At 40.6% G+C, this 23,049-nt stretch overlaps 1 protein-coding gene across 4 annotated transcripts in view; it reads left to right on the plus strand.

The window, feature by feature from the left end:
- Nucleotides 879-23,049, plus strand: part of STEAP2 (STEAP2 metalloreductase) — a 30,903-nt gene continuing 8,732 nt past the window's right edge. The window contains exons 1-5 of one of the 4 annotated variants that reach the window (XM_003357423.4): nucleotides 879-1,868; nucleotides 14,435-14,559; nucleotides 15,493-16,017; nucleotides 18,674-19,201; nucleotides 22,793-22,957. In XM_003357423.4, coding sequence (XP_003357471.1) covers nucleotides 15,526-16,017; nucleotides 18,674-19,201; nucleotides 22,793-22,957 — 1,185 coding nt within the window. In that variant the 5' untranslated portion in view covers nucleotides 879-1,868; nucleotides 14,435-14,559; nucleotides 15,493-15,525. The other 3 variants (XM_005667577.3, XM_005667578.3, XM_013979664.2) reach the window with 3 other exon arrangements.

Genomic DNA, 23,049 nt, shown 5'->3' on the forward strand with positions numbered 1-23,049 from the left:
GCCGCCCAAGAAATAGCAAAAAGACAAAAAAAAAAAAAAAAAAAAGGAATGTGTGTGTGTGTGTGTGTGTGTGTGTGTGTGTGTGTGTATAAATGATTGGGTCACCTTGCTGTACAGCAGAAATTGGCACAACACTGTAAATCAACTATACCCTAATAAAAAATTTTAAATGTTTTATTTTTGAATAATCTTTTGTGAAATTTATATAATACAATCGCTTTTTTTTAAGAACATGGGAAAGCTAAATATTTTTCATCAACTACTAAGATTAATGAATTTCTTTTACCTGTCCTCCAGAAGTGCTAAAAAATACTGATTTCGTTAATTCAGAGTAGTGTTGAAGCAAAATAATAAAAATAGATGTAAAATTTTTTTCCAGTTACCAAAGTGGAAAGAATTTTACCAGCTGCCAATGCTGTGACGTCCTGCCACATCACTAAAAGGTAGCTTATATCTAAACTTTAAACCTTAATTATATTTGGCGGTAGGGGAGGGGGCACATGTCAAGTCAAACAAAGCGTGTATTTCCAAAGCAGCATTTGCAAAGGTTAATCTGTGTATAGACTACTGAGGGGAAAGTGCAGTTCAATGATCGATTCAAGACCAGCTTCAAGAGTTTTTTCCTGGTTAATAAACCACCGAGAGAGAATTTTTTCAAGCTTAAAGTTGCTGAAATAGGAGTTTACCACCACGAAAAAAAAATCCCCCAAATTTGAGAATTTTCAGGAAATCAATTTTATATCTGAGAATAAAGATCTCTTATTTTGCAGACATCTTCAGCACAAAAGGTAAAGGATACCTGACTATTTCGCAATCTGCTGGGAGAAAATTTACATAATCCCGAAACCAAAGGTGCCTTTACAGCTCAGAAATGCCCAGAGCAAGCGAGGCCATTGCGGCCCTCGCAGTTAAGTGGCTTTCCCAGGAATCCAGGTATCCTGACCCCAGTCCTAACCCTCTTTTCTCCAGCACCAAAGCTCGAGCGCCACCAGCTTGAGTGAAGGTCAAAGCAAGCAAACTACTAAGCAGCCCGCCGGCTCTGAGGGTTCTCCTGTCCCAGGAAACAGGGAATGAAAGGGCATTTGTGAATATTTTATTCCAAGGACTCAGTTCAGTCAAAAGATGATTTGGGAGGGTAGAGGTAAGGGAAAAAAATACAAACAGGATAAAAAGCGCAGTTTTTCAGAGACTTGTCAGGAGCTGAGAGTGGGGAAGAGGGGACTGGGGCGGGGGGCTTAATAAAAAGCCAAGTTTGGAGTTGGAAAGGCGACCATAACAGCACACAAGCAGTGGAGTAGAAAAGCGGGTTGGATTTTTCTAGAGCGGTTTCAAAAGGGACCCCAGCGGAGCCCTGCAGAGGCGGGCTGGCGAAGGGCGGACACTCGGCTGCTCCCCAGGACCGCGTAGTACGGACTCCTCGCCTCACTGCTCGCCCCCCTCAGCGCTCCACGTCCTCCGGGTTCTCCCCACACTCTCCCTTCACCCCCTTCGAGCTCCTCGAGTCCGCCCAGGCTCCTCACTAGCCCACCTCGCCCGCCAGGCCCTCCAGTCGGCGTCCAAGGCAGGCTCCGCGCTCTGCGCCCTCCTGGCGCGCAGCCCCTGGCGGCGCGTCCTGCGAGGCCCGCCTCCGCGCGCCTCCCTCTCTCCCTCCCTCCCCTCCCCCTCCCGCCACCCCCACCCCAATCCGTGAGCGATCTGGCCCCGGGAGGCTGGGGAGCAGCTGGAGCGCGGCCGCCGCGGCAGCAACTCTGCACTGCCGGCCGGAGGCGCGGTCCCTAGGCCCGGAGCTCGGGGCAGGCCCCTGGGGAGTTGGCGCCGCTAGCCCGAAGCTGCGAGGTCCGCCCCTGCTCTTCTCCGAGGGCGCGGAGGTGAGCAGGTCCGAGAAGGGCGCGCGACGAGGTGTAAGCGGCGGAGTTGGGGGAGTTGAGGGTCAGGATGCGATCGGCGCCACGCGCTGCATCCCTTTTCCTGGGATTCCGCGCCTCTGCGGCGCCCGCCGAGGGCTGCCGGGTTTCCTGGTCCCTGGCACCTTGAGGCGGTGAGTGGGAAGGGTGGGGAAGGGTATCTGTTCCACAGATTCCTCCCCTTACTCCTCCGGGTCCTCCCGGGGCTCCCAGAAGGTTGGGTGGGCCCAGGAGAAAGGAGGCCAGGAGAGACCTAGTCTCAGATAGGAGGGGCCCCCAAAGGGGCCTTACCTTACCCTCCCTGGTAGTCTCCTTATGGCTTTGCGTTCTTGCAGCCCATTTCATTGAAGATCCTGCGGCGCTGCTTTTGCGAATGGATATTTCTAGTAGTCATTTTGTTTATTACCCACTGACGTGACCTTGGCGTGTTTAGGCCATTATGTGTTAGAAAGTAATTGACCTCTTCTTTGAGTGTCCTAAATTATCTGAGCCCTGTATTCAGCCTCAGCCAAAACTTGTTGAAAATTATGCCCTAAAAATCCTGCTCTTAAAATAGAGCAGGGAGATAAAGAGAATTTTTGTCGAGAGGTTTCTCTTTATCTTCCCCACCCCTTGGAGAAGGATTGGTGTCAGTTTTTACTCCTCAGGCGGTACGTTTTTTAGATGGGATAACTTATTCTAGGCCATGGTTAATTGTCACTCATCAGCGTGGATCAAAGTGGGAGAAGTAGAATTCGAACTTTTGCCCCATCCCCATCCTCTTGACTCTGATTACATTCCAGTCCTGTTAACTGCCCCGCTGCTACAGGGAACATTTTTAGTTCTCTCAAACCACGTCCCCCACCACACCCTACACACCTTTTGTTCACCTTTATTATGTCTTCATCATGTTGATAGACACATTTTTTTCTTTAAGGCCCTATTTTTGTTGTTGTTTTTGTCTTTCTAGGGCCGCGCTGGCGGCATATGGAGATTCCCAGGCTAGGGGTTGAATTGGAGCTGTAGCTGCCAGCCTATACCACAGCCACAGCAACGCGGGATCTGAACTGCCTCTGCGACCTACACCACAGCTCACGGCAAGGCCGGATCCTTAACCCACTGAGCAAGGCCGGGGATTGAACGTGTGTCCTCATGGATGCTAGTCGAGTTAGTTGACTGCTGAGCCATGATGGAAACTCCGTTTTTTGTTTGTTTGTTTAATAGACATTTATTCTGTTATATACAGTTGAACCTCTACACACAAACATGATTTAAGAATTTCTTTTTGATTGGGAAGGAATTTAGATCTCAAGAGGTTTTTCGAGCTTGCCACGTTTTGTGGAAACCATTTAAGTGGGACTTTTAAAAGACCCTTGAAAAACATATGAGAAAAATTGGTTCAAGGAAACCAGCAATTATATTTCAAAATCACTTATTAAGATAGCCAACCAAGAGTTGAACAGAATTGGGGCAATTGCTCTTCCATAATTCCTGCACACTCAAATCTACCCTGGGTAGCAGAAGCCTAGTTCAGTAGAAGACAGGATGCAAACAGGACATTGTGGTATGCCAGACACTAAGGTGGGCACAATTAATGGCCTGGCAAGTGTGTGGAATGGTGAGGATCATAAGGGGAGTTTGAGAAGGGATGAGAAAAATAACTATAGACAACACAAGAAGTTAGGTTGGAAACCATGAACTTGTATTGACACCAACCACATGACTTTTCTCAGCAGCCATATGGGAATGGATAAAGTGGCTTTACCCAAGAAAACTTTTAACACCTGATTAGACTTAGCAGTGTTTTCCCCCCTAAGGTGGCTTAGGGTCACAAACTAGTACTACAGATAAAACATTTAAAATTTTTATCTACATTTTTTTTATCCTCCCACACTTGAAAGGTATCTCATGGACACCAATTTCCCAGTCCTAGCATTATTTACAAACCTTACGGCTAGTAACCCCTGTCTCATTTACTTAATGTTCAGTTTCCATCAGTTTCAATATCTGCCAGTGTAAACACCATGACTATTTCGCATGGGATTGAATCAGGAATTCCATGTTTTATGTCAACTTCAATGGTACCATGGAGGCCAAGGCAGGTTAATTTATGTTAACCTGGATTTGTTTCATTTTTAAGAGAATCTTTTTGCCACGGTTTATTCAATTCTCTTAAAAATGGTGGCAGGAGTTCCCATCATGGATCAGTGGAAACAAATCTGACTAGTATCCATGACGACACAGGTTCAATCCCTGGCCTCACTCAGTGGGTTAAGGATCCGGCATTGCCGTGAGCTGTGGTGTAGGCTGCAGACACGGCTTGGATCTGGCATTGCTGCAGAGGCTGCAGCTCTGATTCGACCCCTAGCCTGGGAACCTCCATATGCCTCAGGTGAGGCCCTAAAAAGACAAAACAAAATAAGAAAAATGGTGGCAGTCTTTTACTTTTCTTCCTTTTGGAAGCAGCAGTTACATAAATGGATTAGATTTAAGTCTAAAAATGTGGGCCCTAGTCAACTTTCATTATTTTTCTGCATATGATCATGATAAAGGATTAGGACATCTTTCACATTTTTAAGGAGAATCCAATTTATAGTTTGTTAAGGCTCTATTTTTTGTTTGTTCTGCAGCTCTCTGTTATTTCAAAGCTTAAAAGCTATCTTCAGAAGAAAAATACTCATCCTAGATATTTTGCAGGATATTTAGAAACGTAATTGGAAGGGCTGCAGTTTCTTTCTCTTAGCTAGTTGGTTTTTTAAAGGGTGAGGGAATGAGACAATATCAATAATGATGACTTGAGCTAACCGTGCAGAAATGAAATGAAAGCTGTGTCTCTGGGTCATTTTTTATTGTATTGGTGACATGGAAAATAGACTTGTAGTGAATGACATAATTATATATTAATACTGAAAAAAAGCAGCAGAGATGACAGCATTTTTCAAAGAAAGGATCACACGTAAGTGAGAAAGGTGAGAAAGAAGGTACACCAAAAGTTTGACTGTGGTTTCAATAAAGAGCACAAGGGGGCCACCAGGAGATGCCTGTATTCTGTCTGTGCTCAGCCAGTAATCATGACATTGACATATCACTTACTCCCTTTGGACCCACATGTCTTTGTCAGCAAAATGAGGGATTTTATCTAGAGACCTATTACATCTCTTTTTGGCCCTGACGTTTTTGTATGTATTTGAAAACGAAGGATATTTATTGCATTCTTATTTACTATGTGCCAGGCATTGTGGAGGTAGTGATGGATGAGACAAAAATGTGGTTCTGCCTTCAAGGAGCTTATTGTCTGGTAGGGGAAATAGTAATGGATAAAGAAACAATTACATAAGAAAGGAAACTTAGCCAGGACTCAGTAATGGATAAAGAAACAATTACATAAGAATGGAAATTTAGCTAGGGCTAAGTAATGGATAAAGAAACAATTACATAAGAAAGGAAACTTAGCAAGGGCTCAAAACAAAGCAATATGGGAGAGAATTGTTCTACTGGAGAGACATATTGTGCAGGTGCAATGTACCTAGGATGGGAAAGTGATCTTTACTTCCAGAAAAGGATACTGAGGCTAGACTACGGGGAGTAACAGTCATACAGGATGACACTGGAGAGGTGTCCTGGGGCTAGCCAGTTCGTTCAGAGCATTCAGGTCAAGTTCATTCAGGTCAGGAAGGTGACTGTAGTTCAAAAGCAACAGGAAGCCCATTGATTTTTAAGGAGGTGAAATACATCATCAGATTTATGTTTTAAGATGATTTTAGCTGCTGTTTGGAGAATCATTTGGAAAGAGGCAAAGGAGTAGAGAGACCCGTTAAAAAATGTTTATAGAGTTCAGGTGAGAGGTGATACAGCTGGATTAAGTTGGTGTCATTGGAGAGAGATTTAAGAAATATTTCAGAGAACAGAAGTTGGTGTTGGATTTTATGTCCCATTTTATGAGGGAAAGCAAAGGCTTGAGGATCACTCCCAGATTTCTGGCTTGAGCAACCAATACGTAATGACATTATTTACTGAAAGGAATTTTGGATGAATGCAAACAGGCCTGGGTAGAAAAAGAACTTTGTTTTGAACCTAAGTTTGAGATGTCTCTGAGGAGGTCATCACCACACTGGAACATTCTGAATATTGAGTGTTATGGGATAACAGGAACAAAAAGTATGCTGTGCTGTGAGATGACACATTTTAAGGAATGGCACTGCCCCTTCCAAGAAAATGAAGAGAGGAAATTGCAGATAGCAAGTGGACCTTCTGATTCGGCTCCTGCCTGTGTGGGAAAGGGGAAAGGGCTGCATATGTATGTTCCAGCTTCCAGCGTTATTCTCTCCTTAGGATTATTTTTCATTATTTTAAACAACAATATGAAAAGGAGCGTCATCGAGGATCAAAAAGCCACATCTGTTATCTCCAAATACCAAAATGAATATTAGATTGAATCTTGACTCTTTTGGTAGAGTTGTTTTCTATCTTGGCTGCATGTTAAAACACCTGGGATCTAAAGAAAAAAAAAATCCTGATGCCCAAGCCGAACCCCAGACCGATTAAGTAAAAATCTGGGTAGAAGGGTGGTGGCGCCTAGGTATCACTATGTGATAAAGCTCCACAGTGCAGGTGGAGTTGAGCATCACTGCTTTAGAAGGTCGTTCTCTACTGTGGTAAGAGGCAGCTCTGAGACTGCAGTTCTGTTTCTCCACTTACCCAGGGAGCAGAACCCTCTATTGCTCCCATCGCACCCAGCAGAGTCAGCAAAACTCAGGTCACAGTCTGCTGTGTGTGAAAGTCATTGGGGCTTCTTTCAGGACACTAAGGGAGGTAGGATTTTTTTCCAAGAGGATTTTACCCTTGACAGTTCTATTAAGATTTGAGTAATAACAGTTACTGCTGGTGGCAATTTTTTAAAATTGGGTTGTGGTGATGGTTGCATAACTGTAAATATACTGAAAATTATTAATTTATACATTTAATTAGAATAGGTAAATTTCATGATATGTCAATTACATCTCAATAGAGTATTTTTTTTAAGTTGCTGTATATGTTTCAGTGTTCATTATTTCACTGTATTGATTGGATGGCCAGGAAGCCAGTGCCTGTTATGTGTCATTGAAGTACTAACACCAAGCCGAATGCCTGGTGGAGAGGGCTTAATAAGACATTGGGTAGGGGAATGGTTGGGGAAGAATGGCTAGATAGATGGATGAGTATCTCTATGATCTTTGATTACGGACTGATTGGTAAATTGATGTCAATCGCCAGAGATCCCTAAATTTTATAGTGCCAGTAGGCGTTGTTGCCATTTGGAACCTGTTTTACAGTATGGCATTGAAATTAGGGAAGTGGGTTTATGTAGAGGCTAGAATACCAGCCCTTTCATAGAAGATTTTTTATGAGTTACTGAACCACAGAAAAACCTGTATTTGCTAGCGAATAAAAACAGGTATTCTTATCTAAAAGTACCATCTGTAACAAGGTTACAAGATGAGGAAATTATGACCCTCTACTCCCAGCTTCGTTTAGACATCCTCCCCGGTCTGGTTAACGTGCAGAGCAGTGAAAGCCCAGGTCTGCACAAGACTCATGGCTGTGTTGACACAGCAGGCTAAACTCTGAGGTGGATGGAGGGATGTGTATAGCGTCTCCTCTGGCCTAGATAAAGAAGAGAAGTGGGTGGGTGGGGAGGTTTTGTGGGATGTAGTTGCTTTAATTTATTGAAGACTATCCTAAAAGTTTTTATTAACTGAAGTCCTTGGGTAATACGTTTTTTTTTTTTTTTTTGGTCTTTTGTCTTTTTGTTGTTGTTGTTGTGCTATTTCTTGGGCCGCTCCCTCGGCATATGGAGGTTCCCAGGCTAGGGGTCCAATCGGAGCTGTAGCCACCGGACTACGCCAGAGCCACAGCAACGCGGGATCTGAGCCAGGTCTGCAACCTACACCACAGCTCAAGGCAACGCCGGATCGTTAACCCACTGAGCAAGGGCAGGGACTGTACCTGCAACCTCATGGTTCCTAGTCGGATTCGTTAACCACTGCGCCACGACGGGAACTCCCGGTAATACGTTTTTTAAATTAAATTGCCAGACTAACCAGATTTAACCAGAAAGCTTTTTTGTTGAAAATCTTACTAACAAGAATTAGACTGCTTTCTTATCCTAGTAATTGCAACATAATAAAGTTTTGTTTTGGTGATTTAGGACCTAGAAATGTCAAAATCATACCCATATAAAGATATACGCTGAATACATACCAAGCCTAAGAAATATCTTGGAAGTTACATGAAATTTTGAATTTGTCTCATTAAAATCCTGGTTATTTGAAAATTTTGGAAGGCTTGGAGTTAGTCAAGCTTTTGTTTTAATGCTAGTATATTTCTTTTCTGAAAACTCTTTGGTTGGTTCTAAAAAACATGAAGTTCCCATCATGGCAGAGCGGAGTTCCCATTATGGCAGAGCAGAGGCAAATCCGACTAGGAACCATCAGGTTTCAGGTTCAATCCCTGGCCCTGCTCAGTGGGTTAAGATCTGGTGTTGCGGTGAGCTGTGGTGTAGGTTGCAGACTCGGCTCAGATATGGTGCTGCTCTGTCTCTGGCGTAGGCGGGTGGCTACAGCTCTGATTGGACACCTAGCCTGGGAACCTCTATATGCCACAGATGTGGCCCTAAAAGGATAAAAGACAAAAAAAAAAAAAGATGCTCAAATCTAAGTGTGAAATATTAAATCACTTGCAACTAATGTAGTTTATAAATGGAATTTCAAAGAATAAATCTGCATAGTTTTAATAAAATTACTATTTCATAATTTTAGGGAAATGATTTTTAAATGAGGATGCATACAAATTACCCAGGAGTTTCAGTTGAAGGAAAGAATTCAATCATCTTACTTAAATGGATTTTAATATTCAAACAGTGAATACCTCATTACATTAGGGTGGTTATTCTCAAACTTAAATATGAGGAGTTCCCATTGTGGCTCACCAACAGAACTAGTATCCTTGAGGATGCAGTTCGAACCCTGGCCTTGCTAACCTAATCCAGGATCCAGTGTTGCCATGAGCTGTGGCACATGTAGGTTACAGATGTGTCTTGGATCCCATGGTTTGTGGCTAGCTATGGTGTAGGCCAGCAGCTGTAGCTCCAATTCAACCCCTAGCCTGGGAACTTCCATATGCCAGAGTTGCAGACCTAAAAAGAAAAAAAAACTTTACTGTGTATCAGAATCACCTGAGGGCTTTTAAGATTAAAGCTTGCTGGGTTCCACCCCCAGGATTTCTGATTTGGGAGGTCTGGGGTAGGGCCTAAGAATTTACATCTCTAACAAGTTCCCAGGTGATCTTGAAGCTGCTGCTGCTGCTGCTTCTGTGACCCACTGCTTTAAGAAATCACATTCTAGGAGTTCCTGTTGTGGCTCAGTGATAAGGAACCTGATCAGTATCCATGAGGATGCCGGTTCAATCAATCCCTGGCCTCACTCAGTGGGTTAAGGGTCCAGTGTTGCTATGAGCTGTAGAGTAGGTCAAAGACCTGGTGCAGATCTGACGTTGCTGTGGCTGTGGTGTAGGCTGGCAGCTGCAGCTCTGATTTGACCCTAGCCTGGGAACCTCCATATGCCTCGGGTGAGGCCCTAAAAAGACAAAATAAATAAATATATGAAGGAAATCACATAATTTTTCAAACAGAATTTCAGCTTTGCCTCTGGTGTTTTCTAAAGGGCTTAAGAACTTCTTCCACAAAATAACAATTTAAAAAAAGTCCCACCTCTACCCTCAGAGAAATTCTTCTTTGTCATAAACAGTTGGGTTTTGTATGTTTATTTAAATCTGGAGAGAATGTAGAGGTTATCTTTTTTTAGCCCAAAGTAAACATCACCATTTAGTTACAGAAAATTTGAATGGGATATTTCATTTGAGGATTAAGGAGACATCTCCGCAGCAGTGAGCTTGCCCCAGGGTACTTTTATCCCCTCCCAAAAGGGTGTTCTCTGCTGCAGGCCTACAGAGCCCTTCTCATAGAGTGCTTCTATGTTAGTGGTTCTCGACTGGTAGATTTTATAGGCCAGTAAAATAAAAAGGAAAGTGAGGATCTATATGGGACTGACAACTGAAACAGCTGTTATAACCTTATGAAAAAAAGGACATTTTGACCCTGAAAAGTAGTTAAGACATATTCAAAGTAAAGGACAATTTGTTCAATTAAAAATTTTATGAAAAACTCCCTACTGTATCCATATAATTTTTAATTGCTGTAGACTAATGATAGCTTCATATATGGGAACCAGTGCCCTAGCTCTTTCAAAGGAAGGTCACAGAAAGCCAAATTTAATTTGGGATCCTATAGCTTTAAGCTAGAATGAACCTGTGGTACACTGTCATGAACCTGGCTTGAAGACATTCTGTGTAATTTAAAGACTATTTTGCAAGTACAATTTATATGTCTATTTTTGTGTATGTATTATATATATATATATATATGAGCACAGAAATATATAATGAAGAGGAAAGGGAACACTATGATATTTTCTCTCACCGATTTGCTAGAATATCTTTGTGCTGATCGTACAATCTAGTTCTTAATCATATGCTGATATGAGGATTTTTTTCTGCTTTTTATTCCAAGTACAGCCTGTCTCTTCCTAACTAGAGTATAAACAACTTAAATGTAAGCACCTTGATTCTCTTCTTCATCTCTTAAGTGCAAAACGCACAGTGGCCTGAATATATTCATGCTGGGTCACAGCAGGAGCATCTGCCTTTAGATTGTAGTTGTGTCACTCTTTGTCAGTGGAAATGTACCATGGAAGGTGTTTATTACTCTTATTTTTTTTATTTTTTTATTTTTTTGTCTTTTTGCTGTTTCTTTGGGCCACTCCCGTGGCATATGGAGATTCCCAGGCTAGGGGTCCAATCGGAGCTGTAGCTGCCAGCCTACGCCAGAGCCACAGCAACGCGGGATCCGAGCCGGGTCTGCAACCTACACCACAGCTCATGGCAACGCCAGATCGTTAACCCACTGAGCAAGGGCAGGGACCGAACCCGCAACCTCATGGTTCCTAGTCGGATTCGTTAACCACTGCGCCACGACGGGAACTCCTACTCTTATTTTGTAAACTTGTGGGCCTTTTTCAGCGATTGACATTATTCACTTATTCCTTTTTTGTAGCTATCACAATTGTAAGCCTCAGCTCAGCTGTTAACTGAATGCGCCAAAGTGATGGCTTAGCTAACTGGAAATCGATGAGATTTTGTTCCAGTGTCTTGGCACCCATAGTTTGTGGAGATGAATTGCTTTTAGGTCTGAGTACGAGTGAGATCCATAGGACACAGACCCACTCCTCGGCTCGTTTCCCCTCTCCTCTAGAAGCAGTGCACACCTTCAGAACATCTGCAGAGCTCCCAGCAACCGATCATGTTTTGTTTTGTTGTAGTAATAAATTTAGGTCTTTGGTTGGCTTTGATCTAAAAAGTGAAATTAGGGAGTTCCCACTGTGGCTCAGCAGTTAGCGACCTAGTATCCATGAGGACATGGGTTCGATCCCTGGCCTCACTCAGTGTGTTAAGGATCCGGCTTGCCGTGAGCTGTGGTGTAGGTCCAGATGTGGCTTGGATCCTGCATTGCTGTGGCTGTGGCACAGGCCTGCAGCTGCAGCTCCGATTGGACCCCTAGCCTGGGAACTTCCATATGCCGTGGGAGCAGCCCTAAAAAGAAAAAAAAAAAACACCAAATAAATAAATAAATATGAAAAGCGGATTTATTTATTTATTTATTTCCAGAATTTCTAACGTTATAGCTTTGGATTTACCTAAAACTGTTCTAAGCTGAGATTCGTATTTTAATTGTTTAGAGTTAGTATTTCTTTTAGAGACTATCGTTATGGGTGACATTTGGTGACCTCAACAGTTTTAAGATTCCCCATAGAATATTTGCATTACAGTTTTATAATAAGCAGAGGTTGGAAGACTCATATTTGAAGTCTGGTTGTGTTCTACAAACTGCAAATTGCTAAAGTTCTCTTCATCTAACATGGGCATAATGTGTACTTCATAGCCATGTGAGAATTAAATAAGGTAGTATATATGAAAATATTGTGAACTATGAAATAGCACACAAGCATATGGCATTATTATCAGATGCTTTCAGCGACACACAAATAATCCATCTCAGATCCATTAAAAGTTGGGGGTTTTTTCTCTATTATGAATGCTTTTATTTTCCTTACAACTTTGATTAAAAGGTCTCATTTATTAGGCCAACTTCCGTGTATCGTCACAGTCATACTCCTTAAAGGGTTCAGTTAGAACTTGCCATTAGAAATACGGTGTGAATAAGGCCCAGACATGTTAGGGCAGAATCCCCTATTAATATGTATAAAACACACAGTGTAGTGAGGGACCCAGAGATGACATCATTAGGCCCTAATGTATTTTTACCTGTTCGTATTCTGATTTGCAGAAGAGGTTTGAACTTGCTTTGTAAAATAAGCAGATAAGTGATACTTTTTTGTTTTTCTTTTTTTTTTTTTTTTTTTCATTTGAAAGGGTCTTGATCATCATGATTCTTAAAGATTTTGTAATTCTTATATCTGGGGAGATGCTACAGTCTACTCAGAAGAACTTGGAACTGGGGTAAAGAAAGGAACATGGGTTCCTGCATAAGAGTCTAGTACTTTTTGACCCTCAGATAATATATATGATTGGGTGAGTTGGTCAGTTCACCTTGAATTGGTTAATAAAATGAGCATTGATTAATTACCTTTGGTTCCTTCAACTGCTCCTGATTCCCCAAATAGCCAAGGATATTCAGAGGATGTTGGCAGTTTTGTTCTATCCTGGTACCTTGGAACCCCACTTGCTCTTGTAGATGCCGGGATCACTCCAAGGGAAAGTGGATAATTACTCCCCCTTCTGTCTTGAAAAGTAGGAAATGAACTATGTAATAGATTGAAAAACAGTGCGTTTTCTCCTTTCCCAGGATCCAAGTTAGACATTAAGATGATTAAGTAATGCTCAGGAGCAATGACAAGGTCAAAAAAGACATATGCTTCAGTATTCATAATTTCATCGTACTGATTAGATGGCCAGGAAGCCAGTGAGAATATACTAACATAAACACAACCATCACTTTTCCACCTTGCCTTCACCCACGTAACCAAAGAAAAAGCTCTTTCTTAAATTCCTAACATATACCCACATGACACATACCTTAGTTGGTCTTCCTGGGTTCTAATCCTGGTTCCTTGAGCTTCTCTCTTGTAACCTTGTACAAATCAGTTATTTTCTGCGTGTGTCAGTTTCCTCATCTGCAAAATGGACATGACAATATTAGTACCTATCTCAAGGGTAGTTGTGGGGATTCAGTTAGTTCATTTGTAAAGCACAAACAGCTGTACGCTGTATGAGTATTAGTAATATTATCTTTCTAAAGATTAATTTATTGACGTATTTGGAGTCATTGAACATGCTCCATTTCTAGGGTAAAAAATTGGATTTTCCTGGCTCCAGAAATTTCAAATTTCATTTATTAAAAACCAAAAAAACATGTTTGTTTAAAACATTCCACCTGTTCCTGTAAAATGCATTAAGTTCTCTGAAGTGATCCACATACGCTGTTTGTATAAAGGAAATTGTGCAATGAGGATAAAATGGAACAGTATTTTCCATCCAGTCTTCACAGTGACACTGATTCATGGCAATCTGATTGGTGTTTTTGAGCAGGTTACCGCACACATGAACCTTTCAGATGTTAGTCACTCAGATTAAAAAGTGTTAGTCACTCAGATTAAAAAGAAGTCGAGGAGTTCCCGTTGTGGCTCAGTGGTAATGAACCTGACTTGTATCCATGAGGATGTGGTTTGATCCCTGGCCTTGTCCCATGGATCAAGGATCCCTTGTTGATGTGGCTGTAGTTTAGGCTGGCAGCTACAGCTTGGATTCAACCCCTAGCCTGAGAACTTCCACATGCCATGGGTGTGGCCCTAAAAAGATAAAAAAAAAAAAAAAATTGACAAAGTTTTCTGGAAAAAATAACTGCATCAGATTCAATACAACCAATGCAAAAAGGAGGAAAAAAAGATTTCATAAGTATTATGTAATTAAGGCCATAAACACATTACTAACCCCCTTTTCACAGGGAAGCTGTCCTTCTGTTAGTAGGACATAGGGTGAATGATATGTCTCTGGTATTTAATTAATCCTTTGTTATATTTTAGTGCCTATTTTTCTTAAACTATTATTTAAGAGTCAGAGTTCATTTTTTTTAGTAGCTGATTTGGCTTTTTTTCATTTAATAATAAAGTCACATACTGGCTACTGAGGAGAGCATAGTTTACAGACCCTACTCCAAATGACTCTAGACAGTTTGCTTCATTTGCTTATTACTGGCTTTCCATCTTTGGTTGTCTTGTACGCTATGATGAAGTATAACTGTCCTTCTCTACTTCTAGCAGCATTTCTAGCTTGTTACTTCCAATCTGCCGAGAAGCTAAATAATCAAACTTAATAGAACTGTGTTTTTTAATAAGTTGTCTGCTGATGAAAATTTCATTTTCTTTCCTTTTGTGTTCTAGAGCCTTGCTGTTCAAAGAGGGGCCCAGAGACCAGCAGCATTGGCACCACATTATTAGAAATGCAAAATCTGGGGCCTCACTCCAGACCTACTGCATCAGAATCTGCTTTTTAACAATATTCTCAGGTGATTCATGTGCATGTCAAGCTCCACTTGAGCACATCCACTTTGTGACAGTCCATTTTTCTATTTCAAGATGTTTTTAGCTTACAAATTTTGTCTTGCTATGTTCAAGGTTATATAGCTTGCCCAACAATTTTACCTCCAGAAACAAGGGACGTTGTTAAAACATCTAGAAGTTTATTTATATTTGGTGATAGGTGCAGAGAACCAGCTCAGCAGGTGAGGGTTAAAGAACAGGTGCTGTAACACTTAAGAAAAGATTAACATAAAACAAGACACAGAGACATTTAATTTAATCAAAGGTGGGAACCGGGGAACTCGAGATCTCATGGACCAAGAGCACTGCCGCAAGAAACCACACTGTTTTTATTGTGTTCTTTAGGATTACGTCAAGTGAGGAGGGGGCTGCAGGTGCTGAATAGTTTTTTTTTTTAAAGTCATGTAGCTGATTAAACTCTTACTCTGACCTTTAAGCATTTAACAATCATGTGTAAAGAGGAAGCCAGGCATCAGCTATCTATGCATAGCATCTAGAGAACCACCATTATGCTTCCACAAAGGTTGTGCCTAGGTCCAAACATTCTCCTTGCTGATGCATATCCTGCTAGACCCCTCATAAACCCCTTGGGGCCATGAGGCTCATCATCCTCTTATCTTAACAGGACCTATCATGCTGTGCAAACGGCATGCCCATCTGCACAGGTCCGGCATACCTAGACCAATTATGTCCTCATTCAGCTGACCACATGAATGACTTATGCCTTTTGGTCTTAGTTCTTAAGCTTAAATTATTTACCAGCACAGCAACTGTTTTTCAAGCAAGACAAGATGGAATTTTCAGGATAGAAAATAGAAGCAGAGAGACTATGAAAAGACTGTAGAAACATGTCTCCCAACAGATAGTTAATTGATGAGTGTGTTCTTTTCTCTCCCTAGGACGTCCCTGGTGACCTTGGAAGAGTCCGTATCATGGAATCGATCTCTATGATGGGAAGCCCTAAGAGCCTTAGTGAAACTTTTTTGCCTAATGGCATAAATGGTATCAAAGATGCAAGGAAGGTCACTGTAGGTGTAATTGGAAGTGGGGATTTTGCTAAATCCCTGACCATTCGACTTATTAGATGTGGCTATCATGTGGTCATAGGAAGCAGAAATCCTAAATTTGCTTCCGAGTTTTTTCCTCATGTAGTAGATGTCACTCACCATGAAGATGCTCTAATAAAAACAAATATAATATTTGTTGCTATACATAGAGAACATTACACCTCCCTTTGGGACCTGAGACATCTGCTTGTGGGTAAAATCCTGATTGATGTGAGCAACAACATGAGAATAAACCAATACCCAGAATCCAATGCGGAATATTTGGCTTCATTGTTCCCAGACTCCTTGATTGTGAAAGGATTTAATGTGGTCTCAGCTTGGGCACTTCAGTTAGGACCTAAGGATGCCAGCCGGCAGGTATGTATTTTTAAATTTAATTCTTATTTACCTGGTATTTTGTACTTAGTTAAACAAATATATATATTTAAAAACCAGGAGTTCCCTTAGGCTCAGAGGGTTAAGAACCTGACATAGTGTCTGTGAGGATGTGGGTTTGATCCCTGGCCTTGCTCAGTGGGTTAAGGATCTGGTGTTGCTATAAGCTGCAGCATAGATACCAGATGCAGCTTGGATCTGGCATAGCTGTGGCTGTGGTGTAGACCCCTAGCCCAGGAACTTCCATATGCTGCAGGTGTGGCTGTAAACATAAATAATTTTTTTAAAAAGTGAGTTAAAAGCCAAATTCTGATTCTTTCCAATAATTATCATTTTGTAAACTACATACAAGCTCCTAAAGAGTCATGGCCTGACTTTGTATGGGCTCATTTCTGTTCCCAAAATGATGTGAAAAGCTGAGAAAATAATTTGAATTTACCTGTCATAATCAGCTAATTCAAGAAAAAGGTAAGAGTGGTAGATGAATAATGGGCCATCTCCTTGCTTCCTCAAAAATAGCAGCAATCTCAAACATGTCTTTTTTCTTTCCCTCTCTCCCTCCCACCCTCTATTCTATTCTCCCATCTTCCTTCCTTGCAGCTATTTGGCAAACAGTATCCCATCTCTGTATGAAATTCTAATATGATTCCAAGAAAACGCTTTAGAAGTACCCTTCTGTTTTACATAGATTATTCATAGAACTTTAGTACAGTTTGTTTCAAGAGTAGGTTGTAATCTGCGTAGGGAAGGTAGAAGCAGATTGGATATCTGTTTCTCTTTTATTCCATGGTTCTATCTAGTTTAACTTGAGAATAAAGCACTGGGAAGCACCATCAGTGCTTTTGTGGAATGAGAACTTTTGTAAATAAACACATAAAATAGTGCACCTTAAAAATCTTTCAAAAGTGTGTTTATGCATTATAATGAAGCATGATGGTAAGTCATTATTTTTGTCCATAAAGACAGTTGAGTAGATGGCTTAGAAAATCAAGTATTATATCGATGTCTGCTATCAGAATCATGATAACCATTCCCTTTCAGGTGTTTAATTTGCAAGACCTGGTACAAGAATATATACTTACTTTCCTACTTTCCTAGAGGCTGTTTCTGCATATCCACAAAGGTTTAGCAGTGGATACAAATCAAGCAAATTAGAGATAACCCTGAATTTAATCCTTTGCCCGTATTCATGATAATTGTAATTATTCAACAACCAAAAAAATTATGGAACAGAGATTAAGTTCGGTGTGAGCTACAGGAAGAGTTTCATTTGTATCTTATAGTCCTCGTGTCTTTATGACTGATTTATTCTTTTAAGTTTATTATAAAATTTTACAATCTAGTTTATTTTCCCAGTGAATTTTCAAAAAGTTTAATTCACCATTGTCACAGCTGTAACAAACTGAGACTTGTAATACACTGATCGGTAATAAATTGAGAATGCTTTTCCTTACTTAGTATATATTTATCTACTGTCCCTGTTCCATTTTAGAAGTTCATGAACATTCATGTAATAGTATAGACTTTGTCGCTTATCTGGCTAATGTTAGATAAAATTAATAATTCTAAGAGCTCTACATTCACACCATTATGTAACTAGGTTTAGCTGGCAAGCATCTTAGTGTGGTCTGTTCCAGAGCCCTTATAGAAACATCTTCAGGGGTATATTTAGGAATTTGTTTTTCCTGAACATTGCTCTGAGAGTTTATAGCAGTATTTTCTAACTGTAATCATGGCTCGCGCCAGCAATGAACTTAGTGCTCAACAAATATTTGTTTAATACTCAAATACATTAATAATATCTAAGAGGTTTTGATAGTTTGCAAGCCCACTCTAACCCCCACTGATCACAATCACATCATTAGACTTCCTATAGAGGTAACACCTCTTAGAAATGGCAGTTACTTTACTATTTAAATTAAGCCTAATAATGCCATTTTTCTCCCCCCAGATAATAGTATCCTCACTTAAAGATGAAAAATTTCATAATTCCGACTGATGAAATATACTTGAGATTATCCATGGTTTTGGTGAATTGGTTTCTAAGCCAAAAGATAAATTTTATAAACAGTACAGATCATGACATAATTTAGTGGTTTTAATCGCAAACTCAGCCACCCAGAGTCCATACCCATCTTTTCCCTTATAAGGCAGTACTTACAATCACTCTACTGGGCAGAATCACTACAGTCCTAGTACTGAGTACTGTCTAACAAAGCCTGGAGAGCCAGCCCCACTGGGTTTCCTGCTGGAGGGAGAGAGCTGGGTGGGGGAGGGGCACGGCCAGCAGCTCAGACTCCACCTAGGCTGCTGCAGGGAAGACCTTAGCTTGTGGGCTCAGAGCCTTGCCTAGAAACCTTTCTTCCTCCTGCCTCCCTTTACCCTGAGGACTTCTGATCCTCAAGCCAGATTTTTGGGCATTTTGTTTTTCATGTCATCGAAGGTAGCAAGGACTTTGTTGTTTTTATGACACTATCTTAACCTATAAATAGATTAATAAATTAACAAATGCTTTATTCTTAATTTTTTGCATCATCCAAGGTCATCACAAGTGATGCTCCATGGATTAAATGTTTGTTTCTATTTTTATAAGCAACAGTAGTAATGATGAATCTTCTGTTTTTTTTTTCCCCCACAGGTTTACATATGCAGCAACAATATTCAGGCTCGACAACAGGTTATTGAACTTGCCCGTCAGTTGAATTTCATTCCCGTTGACTTGGGATCATTATCATCAGCCAGGGAGATTGAAAATTTACCCCTGCGATTATTTACTCTCTGGAGAGGGCCAGTGGTGGTAGCCATAAGCCTGGCCACATTTTTCTTTCTTTATTCCTTTGTCCGAGATGTGATACATCCATATGCTAGAAACCAACAGAGTGACTTTTACAAGATTCCTATTGAGATTGTGAATAAAACCTTGCCCATCGTTGCCATTACTTTGCTGTCCCTGGTCTACCTGGCAGGTCTCCTGGCAGCTGCTTATCAGCTTTATTATGGCACCAAGTATAGGCGATTTCCACCTTGGCTTGAGACCTGGTTACAGTGTAGAAAACAACTTGGGTTACTCAGCTTTTTCTTCGCATCAGTCCATGTTGCCTACAGCCTCTGCTTACCCATGAGAAGGTCAGAGAGATACCTCTTTCTCAATATGGCTTATCAGCAGGTATGGAATATGCTTGATATTTATCTGATGCTAATAAAATACTTGATTAGTATAATTTGTAAAATAGGAGATTTAAAATAGTTTAAAACTTTACATACGTGGTAATAGAAATTTTGGTATATAAATATACGCTAAAGGGAGGGGAAATAATTGTTCTTTAAACAATGTTTGTTTGTTTGTTTTTTGTCTTTTTGCCATTTCTTGGGCCGCTCCCGCGGCATATGGAGGTTCCCAGGCTAGGGGTCTAATTGGAGCTGTAGCCACCGGCCTACGCCAGAGCCACAGCAACTTGGGTTCTGGGCCGCGTATGCAACCCACACCACAGTTCACGGCAACGCCGGATCATCAACCCACTGAGCAAGGGCAGGGATCGAACCCGTAACCTCATAGTTCCTTGTCGGATTCGTTAACCACTGCGCCATGACGGGAACTCCTAAACAATGTTTTATGCATAAGAATTACATGGCTAATTCAGAATCATTTAAGGTAAAAGCTGCTGCCAGAATAAAAACAGAAGTGAAGAATTAGGTTTCTTCTTTCTTTTTTTTTTTTAAATGATACGATTGCAGTGATTACTTTCAGCATCAAACAGTTAATATTTTATAATTGGCCGTGTTCCACGAAATAATAAGGCAGCTTTCATTAAACATATATAATAAAATTAGAAATCAGTGAAAATATAAAATAGAATAGGAAGTCAAGATCAGGAGACACACACAAGGTTTTTGTTATCAAATAGCAGGAAAGATACTGGTTCCTCAGGTGAAGCTTTTCTGGCACTTAGCTCTTCAGGAAAATCTCAGGTAATAGCTTCATGGAAGGGGCTTGATGATGGAATAGACTGATTTTCCTCAATAATTTCCATTCAGCAAATATAAGGTCTCATTGAAGCTCTCTGTGGCATTTCTCAATAAAAACTGAGGACATCAGCAAACACATGTGTAAAAGCTTTAGCATTTTATAAAAGAAGCAAGGCATCATGGTCCAAATATGTAGCATCCAGCACTTAAAATTGTTGCAACAATAAAACCTAAAATAACTTAAAAAAAAAATCACTAGATTGACATTCTTTAAGCTGTTCTCTCTAGACATAAGCACTTCTCTTAACTGAATACTAAGGCTTTGATATATGCTCCATCAGCTTCCTCACCTCCTTCAAATCTTTTCTTCAGTTTGTGGACACAACCAATGAACAATCAATAATAAGACTAGAAGAGCATTTTATTCATTCTAAATTGAGGACAGTAGCCTGGAAACCGCCTCCTCTCAGGAGCTCTGAGGGGACTGCTCTGAAGAGGTGGGGTGGGAGCCAGTACGTGTATGAATTTTTTAGATAGGAAATGAATGTAGTCAAGCATACATCTTTGATAAAAGATTATTGTTAATCAGAAAGGATGGATTAAAATCAAGTTAATGATTTTAGTGCTTTTTTCAGTATGGGAAGATATAAGAATCTGGGGTCATTGCAATTCTTTCTAAAATACAAGTCTTAATTCAAAGCACAGAAATCCTCATCCATTTTTTGTGTTTTTTTGTTTGTTTGTTTGTTTGAATTCCCCTTAGGGCCCACCGTCAATTGACAATGGGTTGTGACTGAACCCTTTGTATAACTTGATAAAATAGATGTACAATGTATGTTTCACAGGCTATAAGAAAGGCTGGGTTTTGTTTGTTTGTTTTTATTTTTGTTTTTTGCTTTTTAGGGTCCCACCTGTGGTATATGGAAATTCCTAGGCTAGGGGTTGAATAAGAGGTGCAGCTTCTGGCCTACGCCACAGCCATAGCAAGGCCAGATCCAGACCAAATCTGTGACCTACACCACAGGTCATGACAACGCCAGATCCTTAACCCACTGAGCCAGGCCAGGAATTGAACCCCCATCCTTAAGGATACTAGTCAGGTTTGTAACCTGCTGAGCCAAAACTGGAACCCCTAGAAAGGCTGTTTTAGTTAGTATAAAGTTCAGGCCAAATCATGTATAAACCAGAATGACTTCCCCATACCTCAATATGGGAAAATTTCTTTCATCAAGTTCTTATCCCTTCAGAGAGGCCTTCATTGGAGACCATTTCACTTGCTTTGACTCAGCCCTGATATTCCCAGCCCCTCCTACTTCCCTGCTCTGCCTTCTCTTTGTTCAGTGAGATTTACCACCTTCCGACATAATTTGTGTTGTTTATTATATTTACTGTTGTCTGCCCTCTCTCATCAGAATATATGTTCCTAAGAGGAGAGCTCTTTATCCAATTTGTTCAGTGATAAATGCCGAAGGCCTGGAACTGTGCCTCACACACAGTAGACACCCAAAAAGCACATTCGTGGGATGAAAGGATGAATTGGGAGGGTAGGTAGATCCAGGTTGTAATTTCTGGGTGGACTGGAGTATGCTGTTATTCTCTATTGTTGTATAGACACAAAGGAGATAATAATAGTCTTTTTCCACAGAGGAGCTCTATGGCTCTTTTCTGGACATTGGTGTGATTGCTTCAGGGAACTAATGGCTAAGAAATACCTTTTCTCTTTTTTTAAAATTTCTAGTAAGAGTTCTCTTGTGGCACAGTGGGTTAAGGATCTGGCATTGTCACTGCAGCAGCTTGGGTCGCTGCTGTGGCACAGGTTTGATCACTGACCCAGGAATTTCCACATGGCCATGAGCACAAGCAAATATAAACAAACAAACAAATAAATAAAACTTCAAATATGTTTGGTTAACCAAGTTGGACAAAAAGTTAACCTGGTGTTAAGTTAAAATCTTTTCCATTAACATATTATTTAAATCAAAGCTTTAACCCGAGGAATCCAACCCTTGATTTATACTCTAATCATATTGTTTGCATATAAATAGGAAATTCTAAAAGTAGTCCTTATGCAGAATACAACAATTCAGAGTTAATCATGTCTGGCTTGATTATAAATGCATTATCAATGTAAGGGGAAGACGTAGAAAATGAGGAATGAGGCGGTTGGACAGCTGGAACTGTATATTAATGAGGCCATTCAAGTGGATAAATATTTGAGCTCCACTGGGGAAATCCCTGCTTCCTAGGGAAAAGAAGGTAAGAGATTAATCAACATATAAATATTCCTTCTGTGAGAGAGGAAGACAGACATAGTTTGGAAATTCCCTGCCTGGATTCTAAGTTGAACTAATGCCAGAATGTACCCAAAATATTCAACCAAGTTTAAACGGACTTGTAAAAGAACCTGAAAACTAAGTCTGACTGCCAGTACTTCTTTTGTGTCCACTTTTGTGTTGCTCTGGAACCAACCGCTCATATCTCATGGTCTTGGAACACACAGGGTCCCTCTCACCGTGATGCATTGCAAATATGACAACAGATAAACCCACCCCTCTCACAGGTGTCTGAGGAAGGAGAGAATCTTGGTCCTCTTTTCTTTGAATTCTCTCTTTCCTTTCCCACACCTGGAAAAATACCATCCAGTAATAGGTTCTCTATAACAGTTTGTTAAATTGAATTATTGCCACTTAAATATGTCCATATATGATATATTCTTAGGCCAAGAGTGAACTGTGCTGAATCAGTTAATGTTCTACCAAATAAAGGAAATTTATGTTTGCTTTCTTGCTAGGTTCATGCAAATATTGAAAACTCTTGGAACGAGGAAGAAGTTTGGAGAATTGAAATGTATATCTCCTTTGGCATAATGAGCCTTGGCTTACTTTCCCTCCTGGCAGTCACCTCCATCCCTTCCGTGAGCAATGCTTTAAATTGGAGGGAATTCAGTTTCATTCAGGTACATGGATTTGTTTAATGAAGGATTGGTTGGCATAAAATTTAAGTACAGTTAAATACAGTTGAATTTTAAATATGCTCCTTATAAAAGAA

This window comes from Sus scrofa, chromosome 9, assembly GCF_000003025.6.
Source record: "Sus scrofa isolate TJ Tabasco breed Duroc chromosome 9, Sscrofa11.1, whole genome shotgun sequence".
In the NCBI taxonomy this organism is placed as follows: domain Eukaryota; kingdom Metazoa; phylum Chordata; class Mammalia; order Artiodactyla; family Suidae; genus Sus; species Sus scrofa.